Genomic DNA, 20109 nt, shown 5'->3' on the forward strand with positions numbered 1-20109 from the left:
GATGTTCTGCGTCGCTGCGAGTGTTCCTGAAAGAAAGGAACTGTAAGACCCTCGCTATGTTGTCAAAGAATGCCGATTGTTTTATAGAGGCGCAAAACCTGACCAATCTGGGTAGAGAAAAGTTATCCAAGGAGGTCGTGTTAGACTCTGCTCGCAACACTGAACCTCCAATGATGATGCAGCGCGCAACTACTCGGTGTTTCCTTTGTGATATAGCAGGACATCGAGCTTCGGAGTGCTGGTCCCGGATTAAAGAGAACTCTACAGGTCGCGGACGGTCCAGCAGAAAGGGACTAGGAGGTGAAGCCTCAAGAAGGGAAAATCAAGGACAAGCTTCGTGTATTCTGGCTCCGTCGCAAGCCGAAAAGCCGACAGAAGAGGGTGGGGGATACGTCGTGCTTCAAGGTGACGAAACGGTCCCAATAGTCAACATGACGTTAAAGTGACAAGGCCCCAAATGTGGCAGTGGAAACCTGCCAGTGGGAAGAGGCTTTCTCGAATCACAACTGGTGTCTGTCTTACGAGACACTGGCTGCAATACCGTGGTCGTGCGACTCTCTTTGGCACCTGAGGACAAAATGACAGGAACAAAAAGCACAGTGTTCTTGCTGGACCGCACAATTCACTACTTACCGGAAGTGATAGTATACTTATACAGTCCATTCTTTACAGGCGTCGTGCGGGTTAAATGTATGCGAGACCCCCTGTACGATGTGGTATTGGGAAACATTGAAGGTGCCCGTGCACCTTAGGACCTGGTCAATTCATGGTCTACGCAGAAACATAACAGCGACAAGACGAGTTACCCTGCCAACCGGATGTCATTCGCTGCTCCAGCAGAGCTACCAGACGTAGAGGGCCAAACGTTTCCCACAGCTAAAAACGCAGCCTCCTCCTCAAGACATAAAGAAGACTACGAATCTGGTACCGAGATCGTTGCTGTGACAAAGGAAACCAAAATACAGTCCCTGCCTACACTGCCTGTCCCACAACTCGCAGTCACTTAAATAGAGCAAAAATTAAAAGCTTTACAGAGGGATGATGGGTCTCTGAGGAGATGCTTCGAAAAGGTCGGCAAGATGATGGTCGCGGATGGCCGCGCAAGCGAATATTACCTACAGGACGACATTTTATGCAGGAAGCACACAGTGTCAGGTGGGAAAATACTAGATCAGCTAGTGGTGCCAAAAGACCTCAGGGGGATGGTGATGAAGTTGGCTCATGAAGGGATCCTCGCCGGTCCCCAAGGTGTGACATGAATGGTGGATCGAATTGTTGCTGAATTTTACTGGCCAGGGGTCCAGTCGGAGACGAAACGGTTTGTTAAATCATGCGACGTCTGTCAGCGAACAGTACCGCGCCATTTAGTCGGACGCGCTCCACTGGGTACGATGCCTGTAATTGACACTCCCTTTGCTCGCGTAGGCATCGATATTATTGGTCCTTTATCCCCAACTTCAGATAAAGGCAACCGTTACATCCTCACTATGGTTGACTTCGCCACCAGATACCCTGACGCTGTCGCCCTGCCATCTACCGAGTCGAGAACTGTTGCGGAAGGACTCGTCGAAATGTTTTCCCGAGTGGGCTTACCGTGGGAGATTGTCAGCGACCGCGGGTCCTATTTCATGTCAGCTGCGATGAAGGAGTTCAGTCGTCTTCTGTCAATTAAGCAATTGCCTACCACGCCGTACCACCCCATGGCAAATGGATTAGTGGAACGATTTAACGGCACGCTAAAGCGCGTGCTAGGACGGATGTGCCAAGAGCGACATAAATGTTGGGAGCGCTACCTCGACCCGCTACTCTTCGCGTACCGAGAAGTACCACAGAGCAGCATCCGTTTCTCGCCATTTGAACTGTTGTATGGGTGCTATGTCCGTGGTCCAATGGCTGTGCTAAAGGAATTGTGGACAAATCCCCGTTTAGATAACGACGCGAAATCTTCATATGAATAGATCATGAAACTGCGTCATATGAATACATCATGGAACTGCGTCAACGGCTGGAGTGTACGTGCGCCATCGCCACGCAAGAGCTCACGAAAGCGAAACACCAACAGAAAACCAATTATTACAGGAAAGCCAATATGCGAGAGCTCAATCCTGGAGACAAAGTACTTGTTCTACTGCCTGGTGAAAGGAATAAGTTGATACTTATGTGGAAGGGGCCTTTTAACATTGTAGAAAGGAAAAGTCCATTGGACTATGTTGTTGACCTTGGGAGCAGAACAACCGTATTTCACATAAATATGTTGAAAAAATATGAAGAGCGACCCAATAGCGAATTGCTTCAGGTAACAGCGACAACGGTGGGTACAGATGATGCGACAGGTCTAGAGCGTGAAGAGACAACGCCGCCTTACCCATCACTCGTCCGAACGCAGACATCAAAAGACGTCGCCATTTCGAACCGACTGACTATGGATGAGCGACTCCAAGTTGAAGTCGAGAAGTCTCGGAGCAGTTCTTTTGCAAGAACACGACGGGCATTTGCATCCCGTGTCCTACGCTAGCCGGAAGCTTTTGCCACGTGAAGCTGCCTACTCGACAATTGAGAGGGAGTGCCTCGCCATATTGTGGGCTATACAGAAATCTCATGTGTACCTTTACGGTAAACATTCATTCTGCAGTCCGACCACCAACCGCTGCAATACCTAAATTCAGCGAAGCACGTCAACAATCGTGTACTACGTTGGAGTTTACTCCTTATGGACTATGACTTTCATGTGGAGTATATTTGTGGATGTGATAACGTTAGTGCAGACTATACAAGTAGAATAGCTACGGACCCGGACTAATGCCTCATGAGAGTAGTAGCGTGAACTGTTTGACTCGTGATACTCTGTAGTGCTACCCTGCTCAACTTCTTGAACTTGGGGGGAAATGTGATAGGAGTTTGGACTATTTGAATGTCACGGCCGAATGCGTGTGACTGCTGTATGGCGGCGACGGACGAAGAGAAGGGCCGGTGTCTGGGCGGAGACGACAGCCATGCAAACTGCCTGAGCTGCCTGGGCTGGCCTTTCGAACGGGTCGAGCAGTTCATCTACCCAAGGCCGGTGTTCCTGGGTGTGCTGGCAGAACAGGCCGGGCTGTCCTTGGGCTTCAACCGGCCTGCTCCACTGCTGGGCGAGCATCCGACGCCGACATGTTCCGGTGCAGCTAAGCCTTCCGAACGGTCTACCCTGTGACGGGCAGACGTCCCAACCCAGCTGTCGCGCGAGTGGCTCATCGTGTACCGGGCATCTGCCCCGGCCTCCAGCGTCTGTGCCACTCGCTGCTCCGGATTCATCTTTGCGCCTCTTCGTGCTGTGAGTGTGTGATACCGACGCGCTATCGGACGCCTTCCTACATTGACACTGAGCGTGACTGTACTTAAGCGACAGACACTCATGAAGGGAACTGTGTGTGTGTTATCGTGTACGTTATCCTAGTCCCGTCCCCGTCTCATTAAAGCCTCTCTGTGTTCATTGTGCCATCCCTGTATGTTTGAGGCCTGGGCCCACATCTTCCTATTACACATACTAATCATAAATGTATACTATATACTAATCGGAGCAAACTAAATCACCACATCGTTAAATGCCTTGAGTTTTCTAAGACGTCTCTTGGGCTGACAGATTTCAGACAATAACTGTACCACAAGAAGCCAACAAACACCGACACCAAGGACGACATAGGGGAAATTACTTGTGCCTAATAAATGAAATAAAGAAATGATATATTATTGGAAATGAAAGTGTATGAGAAAACAACTTGCCACAGGTGGGAACCGAAACCCACAACCTTCGCATTTCGCATACGATGCTCTACCAATTGAGCTACCATGGCGCCATTTCCCCATCCACTTTCTTGGGTATTTATGTGTCCTAGTAGAGCCCTGGGAGAGTTAGCCAGTGCCACCACTCACAGACCTTGGCGGCGGACATGGAATGTCCATTCTGCCGCAGGTGCCACGAAAATGTGATCACGTTCATTGGTAGAGCTCAATTGGTCATGGCTTGAGCTTGAAGCATGGAATTATTGAATGACGAAGTGAATTGTGCTCAAACTCTAAGATAAATAAAATTTGGCATCCATCAGACTGTAGCATGAAACGACAAAAGTAACAGTAGGTAACAATGTCATCTGTTAAAAGTGGCACTTTCTGCAATATCGCTCAATCCTGGCATGACTTTTAAAGAGCATGCCGCTAATTAACAGCATCTGTTGTACGCACTGTACATTGCTCTTTTGATCTTCAGGTGTAAGCTTCTGTGTCATTTCAAACAAAGAGAGCCCATCAGTAGTGTGCCCTGTTTTATACACACGAAAATATGTGTCACACTATTCTCACACTGCTGTAGCCGCACTTTCTGTTCTCCCACTTGTGACATGCGCTAAAGCAATTGCACTATCACAACATCTGCATGCCTTGCAGCACAGTACACTGAACGATGTTGTGGTTTCACTATTCAGTGACAGGCTTGTTAGGTGACAAATAGTGAAGATATTGCATGTGAAGCAAAGGTTGTGCAAGTCAGGTGGTTGTTGAGAGTGTAATAGTGTTTAATTAGAACTGAGAAGCACCAGATCAACAGCAGCCTAGCAGCAGCAAACAGCCCGAGCTCTCTTGCAAATCACAGCACGGGTCGTCATTATCCCCGAGCTGCTATCGGAAACATGAGGTGTGTCTGCTTCATTACATTGGCTCCGGGTGGGAAACGGAGCTATCCTGACTACTTAGAGAGCAGAGAAGATGAGGGGCTCGAAATAAGGCTTCAGCCGGCTAACATGCATTGTCTCACCACCTCGACAATGAAGGTCCGGCGATGGTGTGACGGGCTCAACGATACATTTCATAGGGGAGGAGGCGTCGATGATCCGGTATGGACCGTGGTATCGCGCAAGTAGTTTAGAAGAAAGGCCAGGCATGTGAGGCAGTATCCATAGCCAAGCAAGGGAACCAGCAGGCAAGGTGGGCATGGCCTGATGACTGTCGCGTATTGTCTTCTGACGCCCCTGATCCTCGCTGTTCAAAGAACGAGCCAGCTGGCGGCAATCTTCAGTGTATCGGGCAACCATGCGAAAATGCTTTTGCTTGCGGTAAGTAGCTTTGTCAAGGGTACAACAATAATGGCAAAGTTCTGCACGAAATGTCAAAAATAAGAGCACAAGCCCATGAAACTTCGCAAGGCCTTGATAGATGTAGGCTTCGGAAACTTGGTGACTGCGCAAAGCTTGTCGGGATCAGGAAGGATGCTGTCTTTCAAGATGTGACCCAAGACAGTTAATTTTCGGGCAGCGAAACGGCACTTCTTGAGGTTGAGCTGTAGGCCAGCTGAAGTGAGACAGGTCAGGATGTCATGTAGACGAGTGAGATGGGTCGAAAAATCCTGTGAGAAAGCAACTATATCATCCAGGTAACATAAACAAGTCTTCCACTTACGTCCACAAAGTATGGTATCAATTATGCGCTCGAAGGTAGCGGGAGCATTGCAGAGGCCGAAAGGCATACCGTTAAACTCGTACAGGCCATCAGGAGTGATGAAAGCTGTCTTTGGGGCCATAAGCCTCAGCCATGGGAACCTGCCAATAGCCGGAGCGGACATCTAGAGACAAGAAGTATTCGGCACCTTGCAGACAGTCAAGAGCATCGTTGATCCGGGGCAGCGGGTAGACGTCTTTTCCTGTAATCCTGTTTAGGTGGCAATAATCGATACATAACCGAATTGTGCCATCTTTTTCGCACACTAGAATGACAGGTGATGACGAAGGGCCTTGAGAAGGCTGAATGATGCAGCACTGCAGCATGTCATCCTCTTGTTCCGCGATAACTCTGCGCTCTTCTGCGAAAACGCGATACGCACGCTGTTGCAAGGGGGCATGGGAACCAGTGTCGATAGCATGAGAGACACTTGTCGTGTGACCCAAGGATGATTCATTGCAGTCGAACAAAGAAACGAACTTGTTCAGTACAGTAAGAAGTTAGGTGCGATGAGATGGCGAAAGGTCTGCGGCAATGGCATTGTCGAAAACTGCTGAAGGTTCTGTTGATGAGACGGAAGTTATGGTGGCCAGATGTAAACGGGTGGCACCATCGTGAACGTCAAGGTCTTCAATACACGTGTCAGCTTGCACAAATCCTAAGGTCTCACCATGCAGTATGGTCACAGGATACCAGTGCGGATTACAGATGGGTATCAAAGCGGATTCAGACCTAACAGTGAGGACGGCGAACGGGAGAAATAAGTCCCCGTGGTGAGCAAGCATGTCAGATGGCGTAAATGCCACGGTTTAGTCTGGCACGGCAGTACACAAGGTCACAAGCACCGACATCTCTGGAGGTATATCAGTATTATCATCAACGAAGACTTTGCGAACACTGAAGTCGATGCTGACCAATGGCGAGTCACATAGCGGTGAAAGGGCCACTTGCATGTGAGAACAACTGATGATGGCACTATGACATGATAGAAAGTCCCACCCGAGGATGAGATCATGAGAACAGGATGGCAACACAAAAAACTCGATGATGTACAAGACGTCTTGGATGACCACACGGGCTGTGCATGTAGCTGTAGGATGAATGAGTTGCATGCTAGCAGTGCAGAGTGCCATGCCAGATGGAGAGCTCGTGACCTTTTTCAGCCTGCAACAAAAATTTTCATGGATGGCTGAAATGGCAGCCCCGGTATTGATAAGCGCTTGGGTGGATGCTCCCTCGACATGGATGTCAATGACAATCTGCGAAGAAAATTGAGGCCTTAGAAAGTTTGATGTAGCTTGCAGTTCTTGCCTCCGGAACTGCGCTAGTCAGTTTCCCTTGGCAGGGTAGCCATCAACGCATAGGTGATGGCGACCGTCGACATGGAGAAGGAGAACGGTAACTGTCTGAATGGCAGTCGCGATCGAAGGGTCTCAGTGGCGAGCCAGCGGCATATTGGCAGCGTATCTCGGCGACAGGTTGTAGTGTGTAGGGAAACTGGTCAAAGGCATCATGGTGCTAGGACATGTTACGACGACAAAAGCGCGCAGTGTGATCAGCGGTGCCACAGGCGAAGCAAATAGGCATGTTGTCTGGACTATGCCACGTGTCGGCTTGACAAAGAAGCTGGGGGGACTGCCGTGGAACGGTAGCAGGGGGAACCCAGTGCCTTGGTAGTGGGAGGGAAGACTAGGGTTGCGGTGGCCGTGCGACAGCGGCAGCCTTGTTGAGTGGCGAAGGTGTGACCCGCGACAGGTAGTCGGCATAGGAGAGCGGTGCCATCACAGGAGCTGGAGGGCGGACAGGGGCAAGTACGTCAGATATTTGGGCACTGATGGCTTGTTGCATGGCTGGAGTCAATGTTGGGGCAGGCTCCTGGGTGGGAGGGAGCAATTGTTTAATTGTGGTGTTTAATTAAAGCTGAGAAGCACCAGATCAACAGCAGCCTAGCAGCAGCAAACAGCCCGAGCTCTCTTGCAAATCATAGCTTGGGTTGTCGTCGTCGACCCCGAGCTGCTATCGGAAACACGAGGCGCGTCTGGTTCATTACAAGAGTACGAAGTTTAGTGGAGCCCTGTCAGAGGGAACCACCCAGGAATAAATCGCGCAACGGTTTCTGCAATAATAAAGTTTCTCCTCCTCCTTAGTAATCTCATACATGAGTTAGGACATACCTAGGACGTTACATTTAGTTTGCCTGTTCAGTCACTGTGTCAGGCTCCTTTCTCCTGACACATGCTTTTTCAGTTTACTCAAATTTTGGTTAAATCTTTTCTAGTAGTGACATTTTCAGACCGCTATGAGCATATTGAGGGACTTGACCATTTTGAAGCACTAGCCTTGCAGTAATTTTTTACATGTTTTGGAAGCCTCAAACAATACAATTTCTTTAGCAACCTTGTATTACCATTGTGATTTAGCCTGTCAATTTTTATGGCTCTGCTACTAGCTGCAAATCCTTTCAGCTCAATAACTTGTTTGGTTTTTTTGTGTTTGAATACCATACACTTTGCCCAACTTTTTACACCACATGTTGCAGAGAAAGAACACCCTGGAATTAAACCTTTAAACGGTAAAATTAATCTATGGGCTGAGACTGGCATCTTTCTTAGGCACTACCAAGTAAGTTGACCAGGATCTGTAACTTTGCATTTGTTTGATGAATTTCACCTAGTGACCAGTCCTGGTGACAGGCAAACAAGAAATGTAAATACTGTCGGAGCTGATATTCAAGTTGGGTCCTGTTACATGTATACCATGCCACTTTGTGAGAAGCTCATGTGCACTTATCTTGTGTACCATTGCAGTTACCGGGTGTGTGAGCACTTGTATGAGAAACAGCACCTGTACCACAAGATTTTGCTGTGCTACTTGGATGACCCTTCCCGCAAGGTGGGTCTTTTGGACACAAGACGAGTGTGTGCGAGTATTCCATGGTTGTATGCCGTCCTTTATTTCTTGTCTCTTTGGAATGTTTAATTAATGCAGTATAGTGAAGAGTGATGTAAACCTGCTTGGCAAAGGAGAAATATAGCAAAATAAAACAGGCAGTAGTACAACGACTAAACTACTTCCAAGACCCATACTGGTCCCTTGTCCACAATGTTGGGCCCAATGCGTGTTTGTTCGTGCCACCTGAAAGCAAGCATCTTCTGTGCCGATCTGCCCCAGCAATTTATAGCTTCATTACTGAAGGTGCATAAAACAGATGTGCTTGCCTTAGCTACATTCACAATGTGTGTGGCCATCTAGCTGAAAAGACTGCCACAGTGGTGAAAGACTCTGCAAATTGTTGAAAAATTTAAACTGTTCGCCATGGATGAGGTGGACTGTGTCACGATTTCCTTTAGCACCTAACCCGACTTTGCAGTGAAATGTTGCTAGGAAGCTCTGTTACAGAATCGTGCCTCATACGGTGTGTGTGTGCGTTTTTTTTTTTATGGGGTTTTACGTGCCAAAATCACACTGATTATGAGGCACGTCGTAGTGGAGGACTCCGGAAATTTCGACCACCTGGGGTTCTTTAACGTGCACCTAAATCTAAGTACACGGGTGTTTTCGCATTTTGCCCCCTTCGAAATGCGGCCGCCGTGGCCGGGATTCGATCCCGCGACCTCGTGCTCAGCAGCCTAACACCATAGCCACTGAGGTGTGGTTGATTTATATATCTCATCTTTTGGATTTTCGCCTAGAAAGTAAATACTTTGTCTACAATAACAAAAGCCCTTACGACTGCCAAAAAAAAAATCTCTATCCATGCTCCAGCCTTGTCCTGTCATCTAAGGTTGTCATCATTCAATGCAAGCCCTTGATTCGTTGTCAATATGTCGACGCCTGTTTCTGTATAATTCGCTATAGTGAAGACGCATGGTTCTTGGCCTGCCTTAAAAGGGCCCTGAAACACTTTTTCTAACTAATCATAGAATGTCCTTAAAGGGACACTAAAGGCAAACACTAAGTCAATCTAAAGTGAAAGATTAGTGCTCGAGAATCTCTAAGGCGTCAATATTATCTTGAACAGAGCCTTAATAATCGAGAAATTGGGGTAAATGCAGGACATGATTAGAGACTCCCCTGGGACATTCAAGCACTTGCCCGATGATGAAAGCACTCCTGTGTTAAATTTTGTCACTAGTACTCAACTACTCGTTGCAAAAAGCATACTCGTATTATCAGATGAAATAATATGCTACTTGTCCAGTTCCATTTCATGTTTAGAAAAAAGAACTCGTTGAAATTTACATTGAGAACGACGCGGGCGGTTGAAAGGTTTCGTTCTCTGTCGATTCTGCGTCGCCCACGCTTTTGCGTTTCAATATTTTTCTGATCGCGTAGTGCTGCGCTGGTTTTGCTGACTCGCGAAACTCGCACTAACTGCAAGTAGCAGAGAATTCAACTTCCATGGGATGTCACGGGATGCCCATACGGTCTACGCCACTTGACCAAAAAGCAGCTGTAGCGGTGAATCTGCCGCTCTGTCTAGGCTCAGTGCCACCATCTGTCAGGCGCCGTTTTACTCACCGACGGCAGCAAAGGGCAGTGATAGCATATGCAGCGTCACCATTCCCCCGATTGGGTGGCGCGAGATTTGAATTTCGAAAAAGGTATTTGGACCCTTCAGATACAATTTTCTCGTAAACTAAGTCTTTTTTTAACACGAAACAAGCGTTGTGAGGTTTCTGAAATGGTATTTAAACAGTCTGTGTCGACTTAGTATTTGCCTATATTGTCCCTTTAATATTGAAGGACATTGCCTCACAAAAAATTCGTGAGGCGATGCAAATTTTTCGAGTCCTTCAAGTATAGAGGTAATTACTGCACCAGTGCCTGGCTTTTACTCCTTTCATTTCCACTACTGCGCTGGAAGCTACACAAGGGAGTGGGCAAGGCCCCACCCAAAAATTGGGCATTTTAGCTTTTTTTTTTTTTTGTAGGGGTGTGCGAATAGCAAATTTTCAATTACAAAGCAAATTCAAAAGCGAAAACCAAGTATGAATCGAATCAGATATCTTTCATTACAAATGCTATTGTTTTTCCAAAAATGCAATTTTTTTCACAAACCAGAGCTACAAAAGATTATTACACAGGAAATAACGTGCAGGAAGATTATGCTTTGCGAAATTATGCTCACGAAATTCTCTAGTACAGCACTTTTGCTTGACAGTATCATAACCCCCAACCGCCCAAACACGTACACCAATATCTGTTTCTTTATATCATACCTTAAGGTTCGGAGCCGTGCTTCCTTAAGGAGTGTACTATAGAATCTCTAATCTACAGAATCTCTCTCTCTCTGACCTGTATGGCATGTATAAATCTGGCCGCCACTTGTGTTCTTCCGGCTGAATGGACTTTTACCGAAATTTACCTAAAATGGGGGAAAAAATTATGCGTAAGCAGGCATTGTCAATCCTGGCGCCCTCATTTTCCCGGAGTACAACCATGGCGATATAGAGGTGTGGCTTTTTCTTGTGTCTGTCTGCCTGTCTGTTTGTCTGTCTGTCTGTCTGTCCGTCCGTCCGTCCGTCCGTCCGTCGTCAAATGGTTAGAGCATCAGGCTGCTGTGCTGAGGGAACAGGGTTGAGAACTTGAATCACTGCAGTATGTGGCAATGTGTACATACTGGGTGTTCCAGCGAACACTTTCAAAAATTCTTTCAGAAAAACTTGGGAGATGCTTGAGTTTCGCCTTTAAGAGTAGAACGCGATAGCATTAAATGGTCTCTGACTGCTTCTCATGCATCCCAGCAACTGCAGCTTTTGCAACCGTAATCTTTAGTGTAAAACGCTTGCAGTGAACGCTATGCATCAAGGTGAGCTTTCTGTTTCTTTCTTTTTTCTTTTCCCTGCCCAGCCGCCGCCGCCGCCGCCGTTGCAGATAATAGAAATGCGACACACGATGGTCAGTCATTGGTAGAAACATAGCGTGCACCGCGCTGCGATTGGTAGACATGTTTTGCTCATAGTCAACTCACATTCAACGCCACTTACGCCATGCTTACTGTGCAATGCGGCCCTTAAAGCTGTCGCTTTAAAATTGCCTACGGCAGATAGCACAATTTTATTCCTTGAGCTGGTGTACTCAAAGAGGCACACATTACTTGCATGATAAATAGAAATGCACAATTCACTAATTAACATAAATCCAATAATTCATTTTTAAAATAATTACCTCATGTCATGTATTGCTCTTTACAAATTGTAGCCTCTGAAACCGCAAGGCATATCCACTTAAAGAGAATTGTGTAGATTACACCATTTTCAAAATATGCTGGATCAAACTTACAATAAAAATGCACTTTTGTTCCACTTACTTTCTCAACAAAACATAATTTGTGGGGTTCTCATCCCTGCTCTTGGACAAAGAAATGACAACACAATAGTACAAACAATCACAAGGGCATTTATTGCACCTTTTATACACCAATCTATAGCCAGTCGAAATATCGATAGAACATGCTGACGGGCACGCGACAAATCTAGAAAGTCCTCAAAGACTCACTCACCGGATAGGATAGGATAGGATAGGAAAGACTCACCATGACCGGATAGGGAGCGAATATGTTCGTTCCATGCTGGAATGCCTAGTCGTGCGCGCATACAGTCACGCGAATGGTGATGCGTTCGAACGATCGTGTTCGTCCATTCTGGTGTAGGCCTCGCGAGATGGTCTCGCAGAAGCATCCATCGCCGCACACGCGGATCGTCCGCACCGCTTTCCGAACCCGAGCTAAACAGAGCAGTCTTCTCCCTTTTGTGCCCGACTCCTCTAGGTGGCGTCAGCAACTAGGGTGCCTCGATGCGCGCGCCCCCTTCCGCCGCTCCGTGGAGGGTGGGGACAACCGCGTCGTCTGCTACGGAGTCCGCCTATATTTGTGCACACTCCTTTCATCGCGCTTCGGGAGCGCGCACTGGCGCCGAACGCGTTTCCTTGAAAGTAAGCTGTTTTTTTCGCCGAACGACACGTATCATTATGAACAGAAGGCGAATGACTCAAATGATAAAATGTCAAACTTTCGGCGAAGTCAAGAACCTCAGTGGCTGCTATCAGAAGGCAGTCATTCTTCGAAAGCGCACACACACAAACGAGGCTGAAGTGGGGTATTTGGAATGTATTGCGACATCCAATATTTTATGAAACCTCTTATATTCTCTGGCCTTAAAAAGTTCGCGTCGCGTTAACTGAATATTTCTTTTTCATTACAGCAAAACACTTATGTAGAAATCACTGAAAGAATCCACAAAAAATATGGTGTAGTGATCAAAAGCTTTGCGACACCGCTGCATCAATTTATTACAACAATGTGCGAAAAATATGAAAATACTATAGAAAAAAGTTATAAAAAGTACACACCAGCTCTGTGAACACTATCAAAATTGTGGTTTCACTGCAAGTTTACTGCAGCACACGTTTTGCTTCCGCGGCCGTTGACTTCTTTCTTTTCAAGCTGACGCAGGTGAATGCGTAACCTCATTCGGGCATAGGTGGAAATGAGAAGCTTCTGAACAGTTGCACTGTGCACTTGGCAAGCATTCACGTTGAACTTAACCATTTTGCTCAAGTACGTCACAACAGCCTGTAAAGGAGATTGTACAGTAAGAAGGCTTTCGGTCCATTCCGTGATTCCCTTGAATAGCTCCTCGCACGACTTCAGAATACTCATTACTTGAGCACTGGGGTAATGCAGGTTGTCGCCGTTCCGGATGTATTCTTTTAGCCTTGTCAGGTAAGAATGCTGACTGTCTGTCGAACCTAGCAGAGCAGTTTTGCACTGCTCGCAACTGCTTATCTTTTTGATAATGCCTTTCACGAGGAATCGGGCAATATGAAAGAGGGTGCTACATTCTGTAGATGTCAGCTCTTCAATGAAGAGTATCTCAGAATCATCGATTTCAGATGGGTCTGGTTCAGCTAGCTCACGCTTGCCATCTGTCAGTAGATCAACCAGATACTCCGAATCATCGACAGCATAGCTGGTTGTCTTCGGCGTGCGCCAAAATTGGCTAATGCACACAACTTTGAGAGCATATTTCATGTCCAATGCATCTGGAACCGGCTTCTTCAGGCGAACAACAGAGAAAAGGTTTTCCAGGCAATCTTGCAGTATTCTGCCAGTTAGAAAGAAAGTGTAACCTTCAGAGCTCAAAAGAATGTCCTGGAGTTGAAGTACAGCAGTAGTGGTGATTAGAAGGCCTGCCTGTGATGGCTTCGACTGCGAGGTGCTGCCCATATTCATGCCTTGAAAAGTATTGATGGCCAGCTTGAGAGTACAGACAGCTTCATAATGCTTCTCCATGTCTTGAAGACTAAGAGAAACGGAGGGGTGGCGCCATGACATCAGAGTATACCACCTTGATACAAGTTCTAAAAACCATGCTGTGGTTTCGGCTTCTTGCTCCAGTATTTTTTCTTTCACCAAGTACCGGATTGCAGCGGGGGTCTCTTTGAAAAATTGCACTGCAAGTCCCACTTTCATCTTTGTGAAATGTCCCGAGGAAACATGTGCTTCAGAAAGCTTCGGCGCGAGCTTCAGCTCCCTTTCTTTGTCGAACTCTAGGACAGCACGTACGTGCTCTAGTTTCACATCCTTTGAAGGTAGGTTGTGCTCGCTGACGGTTGCATCACTTAATGTGAACACGATAGAGTTTAGAAGCTGACCCTTGATATTCTTGAGCACATGGGCAGCATCTGCATTGAAAACTAACTCCATTTCACTGAATGACGGATGTGTTATAGAGCACGTAGTCTTGGAGTTCCGATGGCTGGAAAACCCGAGATCGCGCCACATCGCTCGGTTTGATGCGCCCATATCTGACGTTACTGCTCGGACTCTGAGCGAAATATCTGCACACAGGCGGACAATTTCGAGAACGCAGTCCTTGAGAGTACTGCCGTCGACGTGGCTCCCAGTAAAATGGTATGCGATCACCTGTTTCCATCGGTTGTTGAGGCCTCCTACCATGAACACCAGTGCATGACTAGCGGGATTATCTGGCTTAGGTGGAAGCGTCACACCTCCGAACACGGTGTCTTCAGCACGGTCAAGCTGAAACCCTTGTGCTATCTCCATTTCGTCAAGGAACAAAACACAGCCTCTTTCAATGTCTTCCATGCCTTGCGCTTTGATCCTGAGGAGTTCAACAACATCATTCAAAATTCCCGGCGAGAATTTCAACCCCTGGAGGCGACGATTCAATGTTCTATCTGTCGGCAGTGGATACCCGAGCTGTATCAGTGCTCTGTAGCCAGACTTTCCGCAAGCGAACTTCAGTTGCAGCCCCTGTTTAATTGTCTGCGGCGACCACGTATAACCTTGATTGCTGCTTCTCGAAAGCGCCTGCACTTGGTCTTCATTAAGAAATTTTATTCGCCTTTCGAAGGTTTCTATTCTACTTTCTAGTTTTCGCACCTTCTTTTTTAGGGACTGAATAGTCACGTTAGCCTTCTTGTGAACTTCTTGAAGCTGCATGTAGCTTTGTCTTGCATCGTCTAGTTGCTTTTTTAGCTCGGCACAAGAGCTGGAGGAAGCATGTAGATTGCATACTTGTTCTTGTTGTGTTTGCGACTCATTGCAGACTGCCTCCTGATTGCAGTTCGTGCTGTCTTGTGCACTGCAAGAGTGGACTGGCAGAGAATCTAGATGAGACCCTGAAGACAATTCAAAAGCTGCAGAAACTTCTGGTTTTCCTTGTGGCACCACTGTGATGGCTGCAGATGCTAGAACAGGTGTGCTTCTTTCCTTCGGCTCCTTTCGGTGGGGAACCAAAGCTGCACAATAAACAGGAAATTTTAGAGCTTATGGACTCAGTCAAAAGCATCGAAAGGTGACACTATAATTTCCCAGTTGCGTGAATGACAAGGCAGTTTCAAGTAAAGAAATGTAAGGTAGAGAAGTATGCGCGCTTACAGTCCTCAATTGCGCCAGTATACTAACATATCAGCAACAGTGATATGCATTGCAAAAGTAATCACTACTGAAACATATGGTACAACTTACGTCGGAACGAAAAGATGGTTGGCACAGCGTTTCCTTTCAGCAGCTTTGGTCCGTCCGCGCGGTTGTTTTCGAAGCAGCTGTCCACAAAATGGGCCTGCGCACCAAAGAAATAGTAATATTAACAGTCGAGTAATCACTGCACAAGGAACTAAATCCGCCCCCGTGACATTACATTTAATATACACAAGGCCACGTGATGATACTCGAGGGATTTTCAAGCGTTTCACTTTTCTGCTGTTCCATTTTTGTCGGCTTTTAGGGGCAAAATTTTTTGGAAATTGGTATAGGAAAGTAAGTCACTAAGGCAAACGAACATAGTAGGCGGACGGCATATCGAAAAAAAGAACACAGTAAGAGCAAAATAAGTCCTTAGGGACGATTGATTCTAAGTGCGAAAGCATACGCCTTTCGCTTTTTAAGAATCAACGATTACCACATTAAACTCCTTTACAGCTGCAATTTTTGATCGTTTGTTGTGCTCAGTCCTTTTAAGTCATACTTATGTTGCTGAGTAGCCGTAAGTAATCTGTATTTTGATTATTTATTTTCGGTGGTCGTTAATTTTGCTGCATTATTTTAAGCCAGTCTAATTTTTCTGCGTCATTCTAAGTCAATATTTATTTTGTTCAATAAATTTAAGCCATATTAATTTGTATTGAGTAATTCTTAGGCAATAGTAATTGTCATAGTCATTAATCCCAGTCTTATACCTTCTTACTTTTAATTATAGTCATCTCTATTCATTGTAACACTAGCTACAAAGTAATTACGCACGATCGTTAGGGTAATTAGTCAATGACATCATAATACACTCAAGTCAGTGACACTAATGATGTGTTTATTATAATTCTATCACATATGACGAAATAATCACGCATAGACTACTGCGCTGAGGCTGCAGACAGACGACGAAGGTCGATCTTTGCCGACAAGGCACTCTAATATGACCCTTTGCAAAAACCTTTCACCACGGCCACCAAACTGGTTTTGGGGTTAGAAATAAGGTGCAGCAAAGGAGACACATATGCCCTGAACAATGCCAGGTTCCCTGCCTTCACGCTGCCGCGATAAACGAATTAGGCGTTCTGCCAAGCCACTGCTTTTGTTGGAGAAGGGTGAAATGAGCCCTGTCAAATTGTTCGCCATGTGCGAGCAAAGTGGTATGAGGCGTAAAATATTAGAATGCAGAGCTGCACCCAACTTCTAGGCCGGTCCGCCATGGTGAAGGGGCATTTGCTGTGCAGGAAAGTTGGTTTTCGGAATTTTCCAAACGGTGTACGAAACAATCACTGGTCTAGTATTAGAACTACTAATCACCACAAAGGAAGTAAAAATCAACAGCTCCAAATATTTCGATGTCATTATATTGGTACTCAACAAATGAAATCTTAGACTTCATTAATTTGTCGTGCGGCCTTCGCGCCTTTACTTATTTTCTTCAGAACCTCGGATGAAAGCTACGGTGTAACGATCTCTGACGCGTTCACTTTCATCAGTAATCAGTAATACAGACATTTGCAGCGTTAGGCAAACAGATTACGAGCGGCAGAGGCCTAGAGCATAAAGGTCCGGGCACCACTGCAACACACGCATGTATTGTGTTCTGTTCAGATCAAGATCCCTTATGCCTTGAAACTTAGTCTCTTTACACTAAAGATGCGATTCATGACCACAACTCCGCGTCCTGAAGTGTACGTTGGCTAAGCATTTTAAACACAATGCTTGGTGCCGCGGTATATGCTGGCATAATCGATCGTACCCAGTATCAAGCGCGAAATAGTAATGAATGCCTACAAAAACATGGTGTCTACTAAATCACTTAATAGATATTCCCTGAATTTTCCAGGTTTTCCCTGATAATTCCAATAAAAATTCCCTGAATTTTAAAGAATGTTTGAGAGTCGAACAGAGGCACAATTCACATAGACGATTCCACTCACAAAACAGTTTATTGCAGTGCCAAAGCGAGATTATGAGCACATTTATTCACTTTAAAGCGTCAATTTCTTCCTGGAGAACAGAAGCCTCATTCTGTGCTTCAGTGATGAGCCTTTGCTTCTTTTGTTGGAGTTCCTTGATGCGGGTGGCCGCCCTTTTCCTGTTTTGTTCAGCCTCAGATGCATCCAGCCTGTCTTGCTTCTTTTTCTTGAGCTCCTCCTTCCATTGAATACTTGCGCCACGCACCATTTCCACCATACTGTCTGTAATGTCAACATTGGCTACACCACCTGCCGCTGAAACTCCATCATACACTATTCTCTGCGCAATGAGAGATTCTTCGTTCAGGTTCTCTATGAGGCATTCTTTATTTACAGAAAAACCTCTTTCGACAGCAGCATTGCCATGGGACATGGTGAGGATGATCTTGGCAAAGATAAGCAACTCCTTATGGTTCCGTGAGCACAGCTCAAACCACAAGGTGTCCAGTCTCTGTGCTGTCCTATCAAAGTTCTTCAGAAGTAGCTGTGCAGAGCTCAGCGAACAGACTTGCACATAGGATCGGTGCGCCCGTTCTGCTTCTAAGCCGGTCAGCCACCGGTGCTGTGTGAGTATTTCCAGGGCAATCGCTAGTCGTTTTTTGCCAACCTCCACTGACAAGGCGCAGACTGGATCCAAACAACTCACTCCTGTTGTTAGCCTGTATTTTAGAGGCGACCTCTCCATAATCTTCTGCGAGCACACCTTCAAAAAAGAAATGCATTCCTTCTTGAATGTAAGCAGTTCAAGTTGAGATGGTTTTGCAGCTTTTCGAAGTTCGCTCTTGGCAGCAAAACCAACATCAAAAGCGTTGACAAAAACGATGTTTTCGGGCTTCTCCAAATCTATTTTAAGTAACTTGAACGGCGTGTCAGCGGCACGCAAAATTTCTTGCTTAATGATCCTTCCCATCAGTGATCGTAGGACAGCCTCCAATGCTGCGGCAAGGAAGGGGACCATTGGTTCGTCCGTTTGAAATTCGGTCAGGAATGGCTTCAATTCCTCAGCAACTGATAGCATGAAAGCCAGTTTTGCCGGCAGCATCGTGTCAGCTACTAGCGTCTCGACTGTGGTGAAGCTGGTGCACTTTGGCTTGCTCTTGTCTTTAGCTGAACACTCCACATACTTTATTACGTGTGGCAGTACTTGAAGAGCTCTTGAAATCACCATACTGTTTTCAAGCCATCGAACCGCACAGAATTTGAGCGGAAACGATGTGCTTGCTGTGATGCGAATGTAATCAGCGCGGCGCGCTGGAACATACTTGAAAAGGTTATAAATACTCCGCAGAAATACTACCAAATTCCAGCCAGTTGCTGCATGGCCTGTTTTGAAAGCACCATGAACCACATGTAGGCCACAGCTTCCAATTCCCAGGATTTGTCGACTGTCGTGACAAGCGAGTTCTTCCTTAAGGGATCTAAGAAACTTTACATTTGGTCCATCCATTGACACTTGCAATATCTTGTGCTTTATGTCCTCTGTGGCTTTCTTGAAAGCAAGTGTCAGGTCTTCAGAACAGGTGTGGCCGAGAAAACATGAAGTCAGGTATCGAGTTTTTACAGTAGCGTCAGCCGAATCGCAGTATCTGACCAGCACATCCATTTGTTCTTTCTGCGCTACTTTGTTTAGTGATTCATCGAATGCTACAGCTATGTACGGTACTTCAGCAAGAGCTGATAGCAGCTTTTTTCGGAAGAATGGCGCGATGCCATGACAGATAGTATATCCCACTTTGTCTTTTCCTAATTGCATTTTCTTGGCAATTTCACAAGACTGGAACATCAACTGGAAGAGCGCCGCCGATGATGCCACGGAACGGAGGGATGCATGAGTCATTACAGCATTCATGCACCATACGATCTCAGCTTTCGCAACATCTTTCTTCAATAAAAAACCACGCACCGTGATCTGTGCAGGCGCTGATGTAGCAGGAGGCATCGATGAGGGGTCTGCTCTCTTCGCCCGTTCGTCGACGGTCGTCGCGGTTGACAGGGCTGCACTGCTTGGCTTGAAGAACGAGAATACACGTGTCTGGAAGCCACTTTCCAGCGCCTTCATGGCGTTCTTATGCTTTACACTTGCAGCGTGGCTAGAAACCGCGGTTTTTCCCATGTTGCTCAAGCGAAACGTCTTGCAGCACACTGTGCATTGTGCGCTATATACATCGTTGGGCACAGGCTTAATCCAGCTGGCGAAGTCGGATACGTTGGCGTTGGTCCAGTCAGCATTGAACGAACACTTCGTCGACTGTGACATCGCCGATTTCGAGTGTCTTCAAAAACAGCCTCACCGCAAAACAAAACTATCAAAACGCCGCCGCCGCCACGAACAAAGCACAACATACACAAGTGTACCCACGAGCACGGCACGCACGGAGGAAGGAAACTAAGGAGAGGCCCTACCCCCTCCGCGCGCTAGGAGAAAAGTGTGGCGGAAATGACGTATAGGTTCTCTTTTTTTTTGCTGCTTTTTTATTTTTTTTGCTGCATGGCCACGCCTTTTGGGCCACAATGGCGGCGTTGTTCTGATTTTTTGAGCGCTCACACGTGTTGCTCTGGTAGGTTTCGTGCCGTGGCAAAGACGCTGTGTGGGCGGGTTTGCGTTAGTCACCGTGTCTTGTTGCACTGTGTTACCTGCACCGTGCTCTGCCGGATGTTGCGCGA

At 46.5% G+C, this 20109-nt stretch overlaps 2 protein-coding genes across 12 annotated transcripts in view; one reads left to right on the forward strand and one right to left on the reverse strand.

Moving 5' to 3' along the window:
* Vps8 (vacuolar protein sorting 8) overlaps positions 1-20109 on the forward strand; it is a 947651-nt gene that overhangs the window by 621108 nt on the left and 306434 nt on the right. For all 11 annotated transcript variants that reach the window (XR_012825005.1, XM_075677146.1, XM_075677136.1 and 8 more), the window contains one exon: positions 8277-8361. Coding sequence is in view for 10 of the 11 variants with exons in the window: in XM_075677146.1 (XP_075533261.1) it covers positions 8277-8361 (85 nt within the window). In the remaining variant the exon portion in view is untranslated. The remainder of the gene's footprint in view (positions 1-8276; positions 8362-20109) is intronic.
* Positions 11852-19810, reverse strand: LOC142566266 (uncharacterized). The gene is made up of 3 exons (XM_075677148.1): positions 19349-19810; positions 15467-15560; positions 11852-15237 (listed from the first exon to the last, which is right to left on the reverse strand). Exons 1-3 carry the CDS (start codon positions 19700-19702, stop codon positions 12854-12856), a joined length of 2832 nt encoding a protein of 943 aa, XP_075533263.1. The 5' UTR covers positions 19703-19810; the 3' UTR covers positions 11852-12853.

Source organism: Dermacentor variabilis, unplaced genomic scaffold (genome assembly GCF_050947875.1).
Source record: "Dermacentor variabilis isolate Ectoservices unplaced genomic scaffold, ASM5094787v1 scaffold_12, whole genome shotgun sequence".
Taxonomy (NCBI): Eukaryota; Metazoa; Arthropoda; class Arachnida; order Ixodida; family Ixodidae; genus Dermacentor; species Dermacentor variabilis.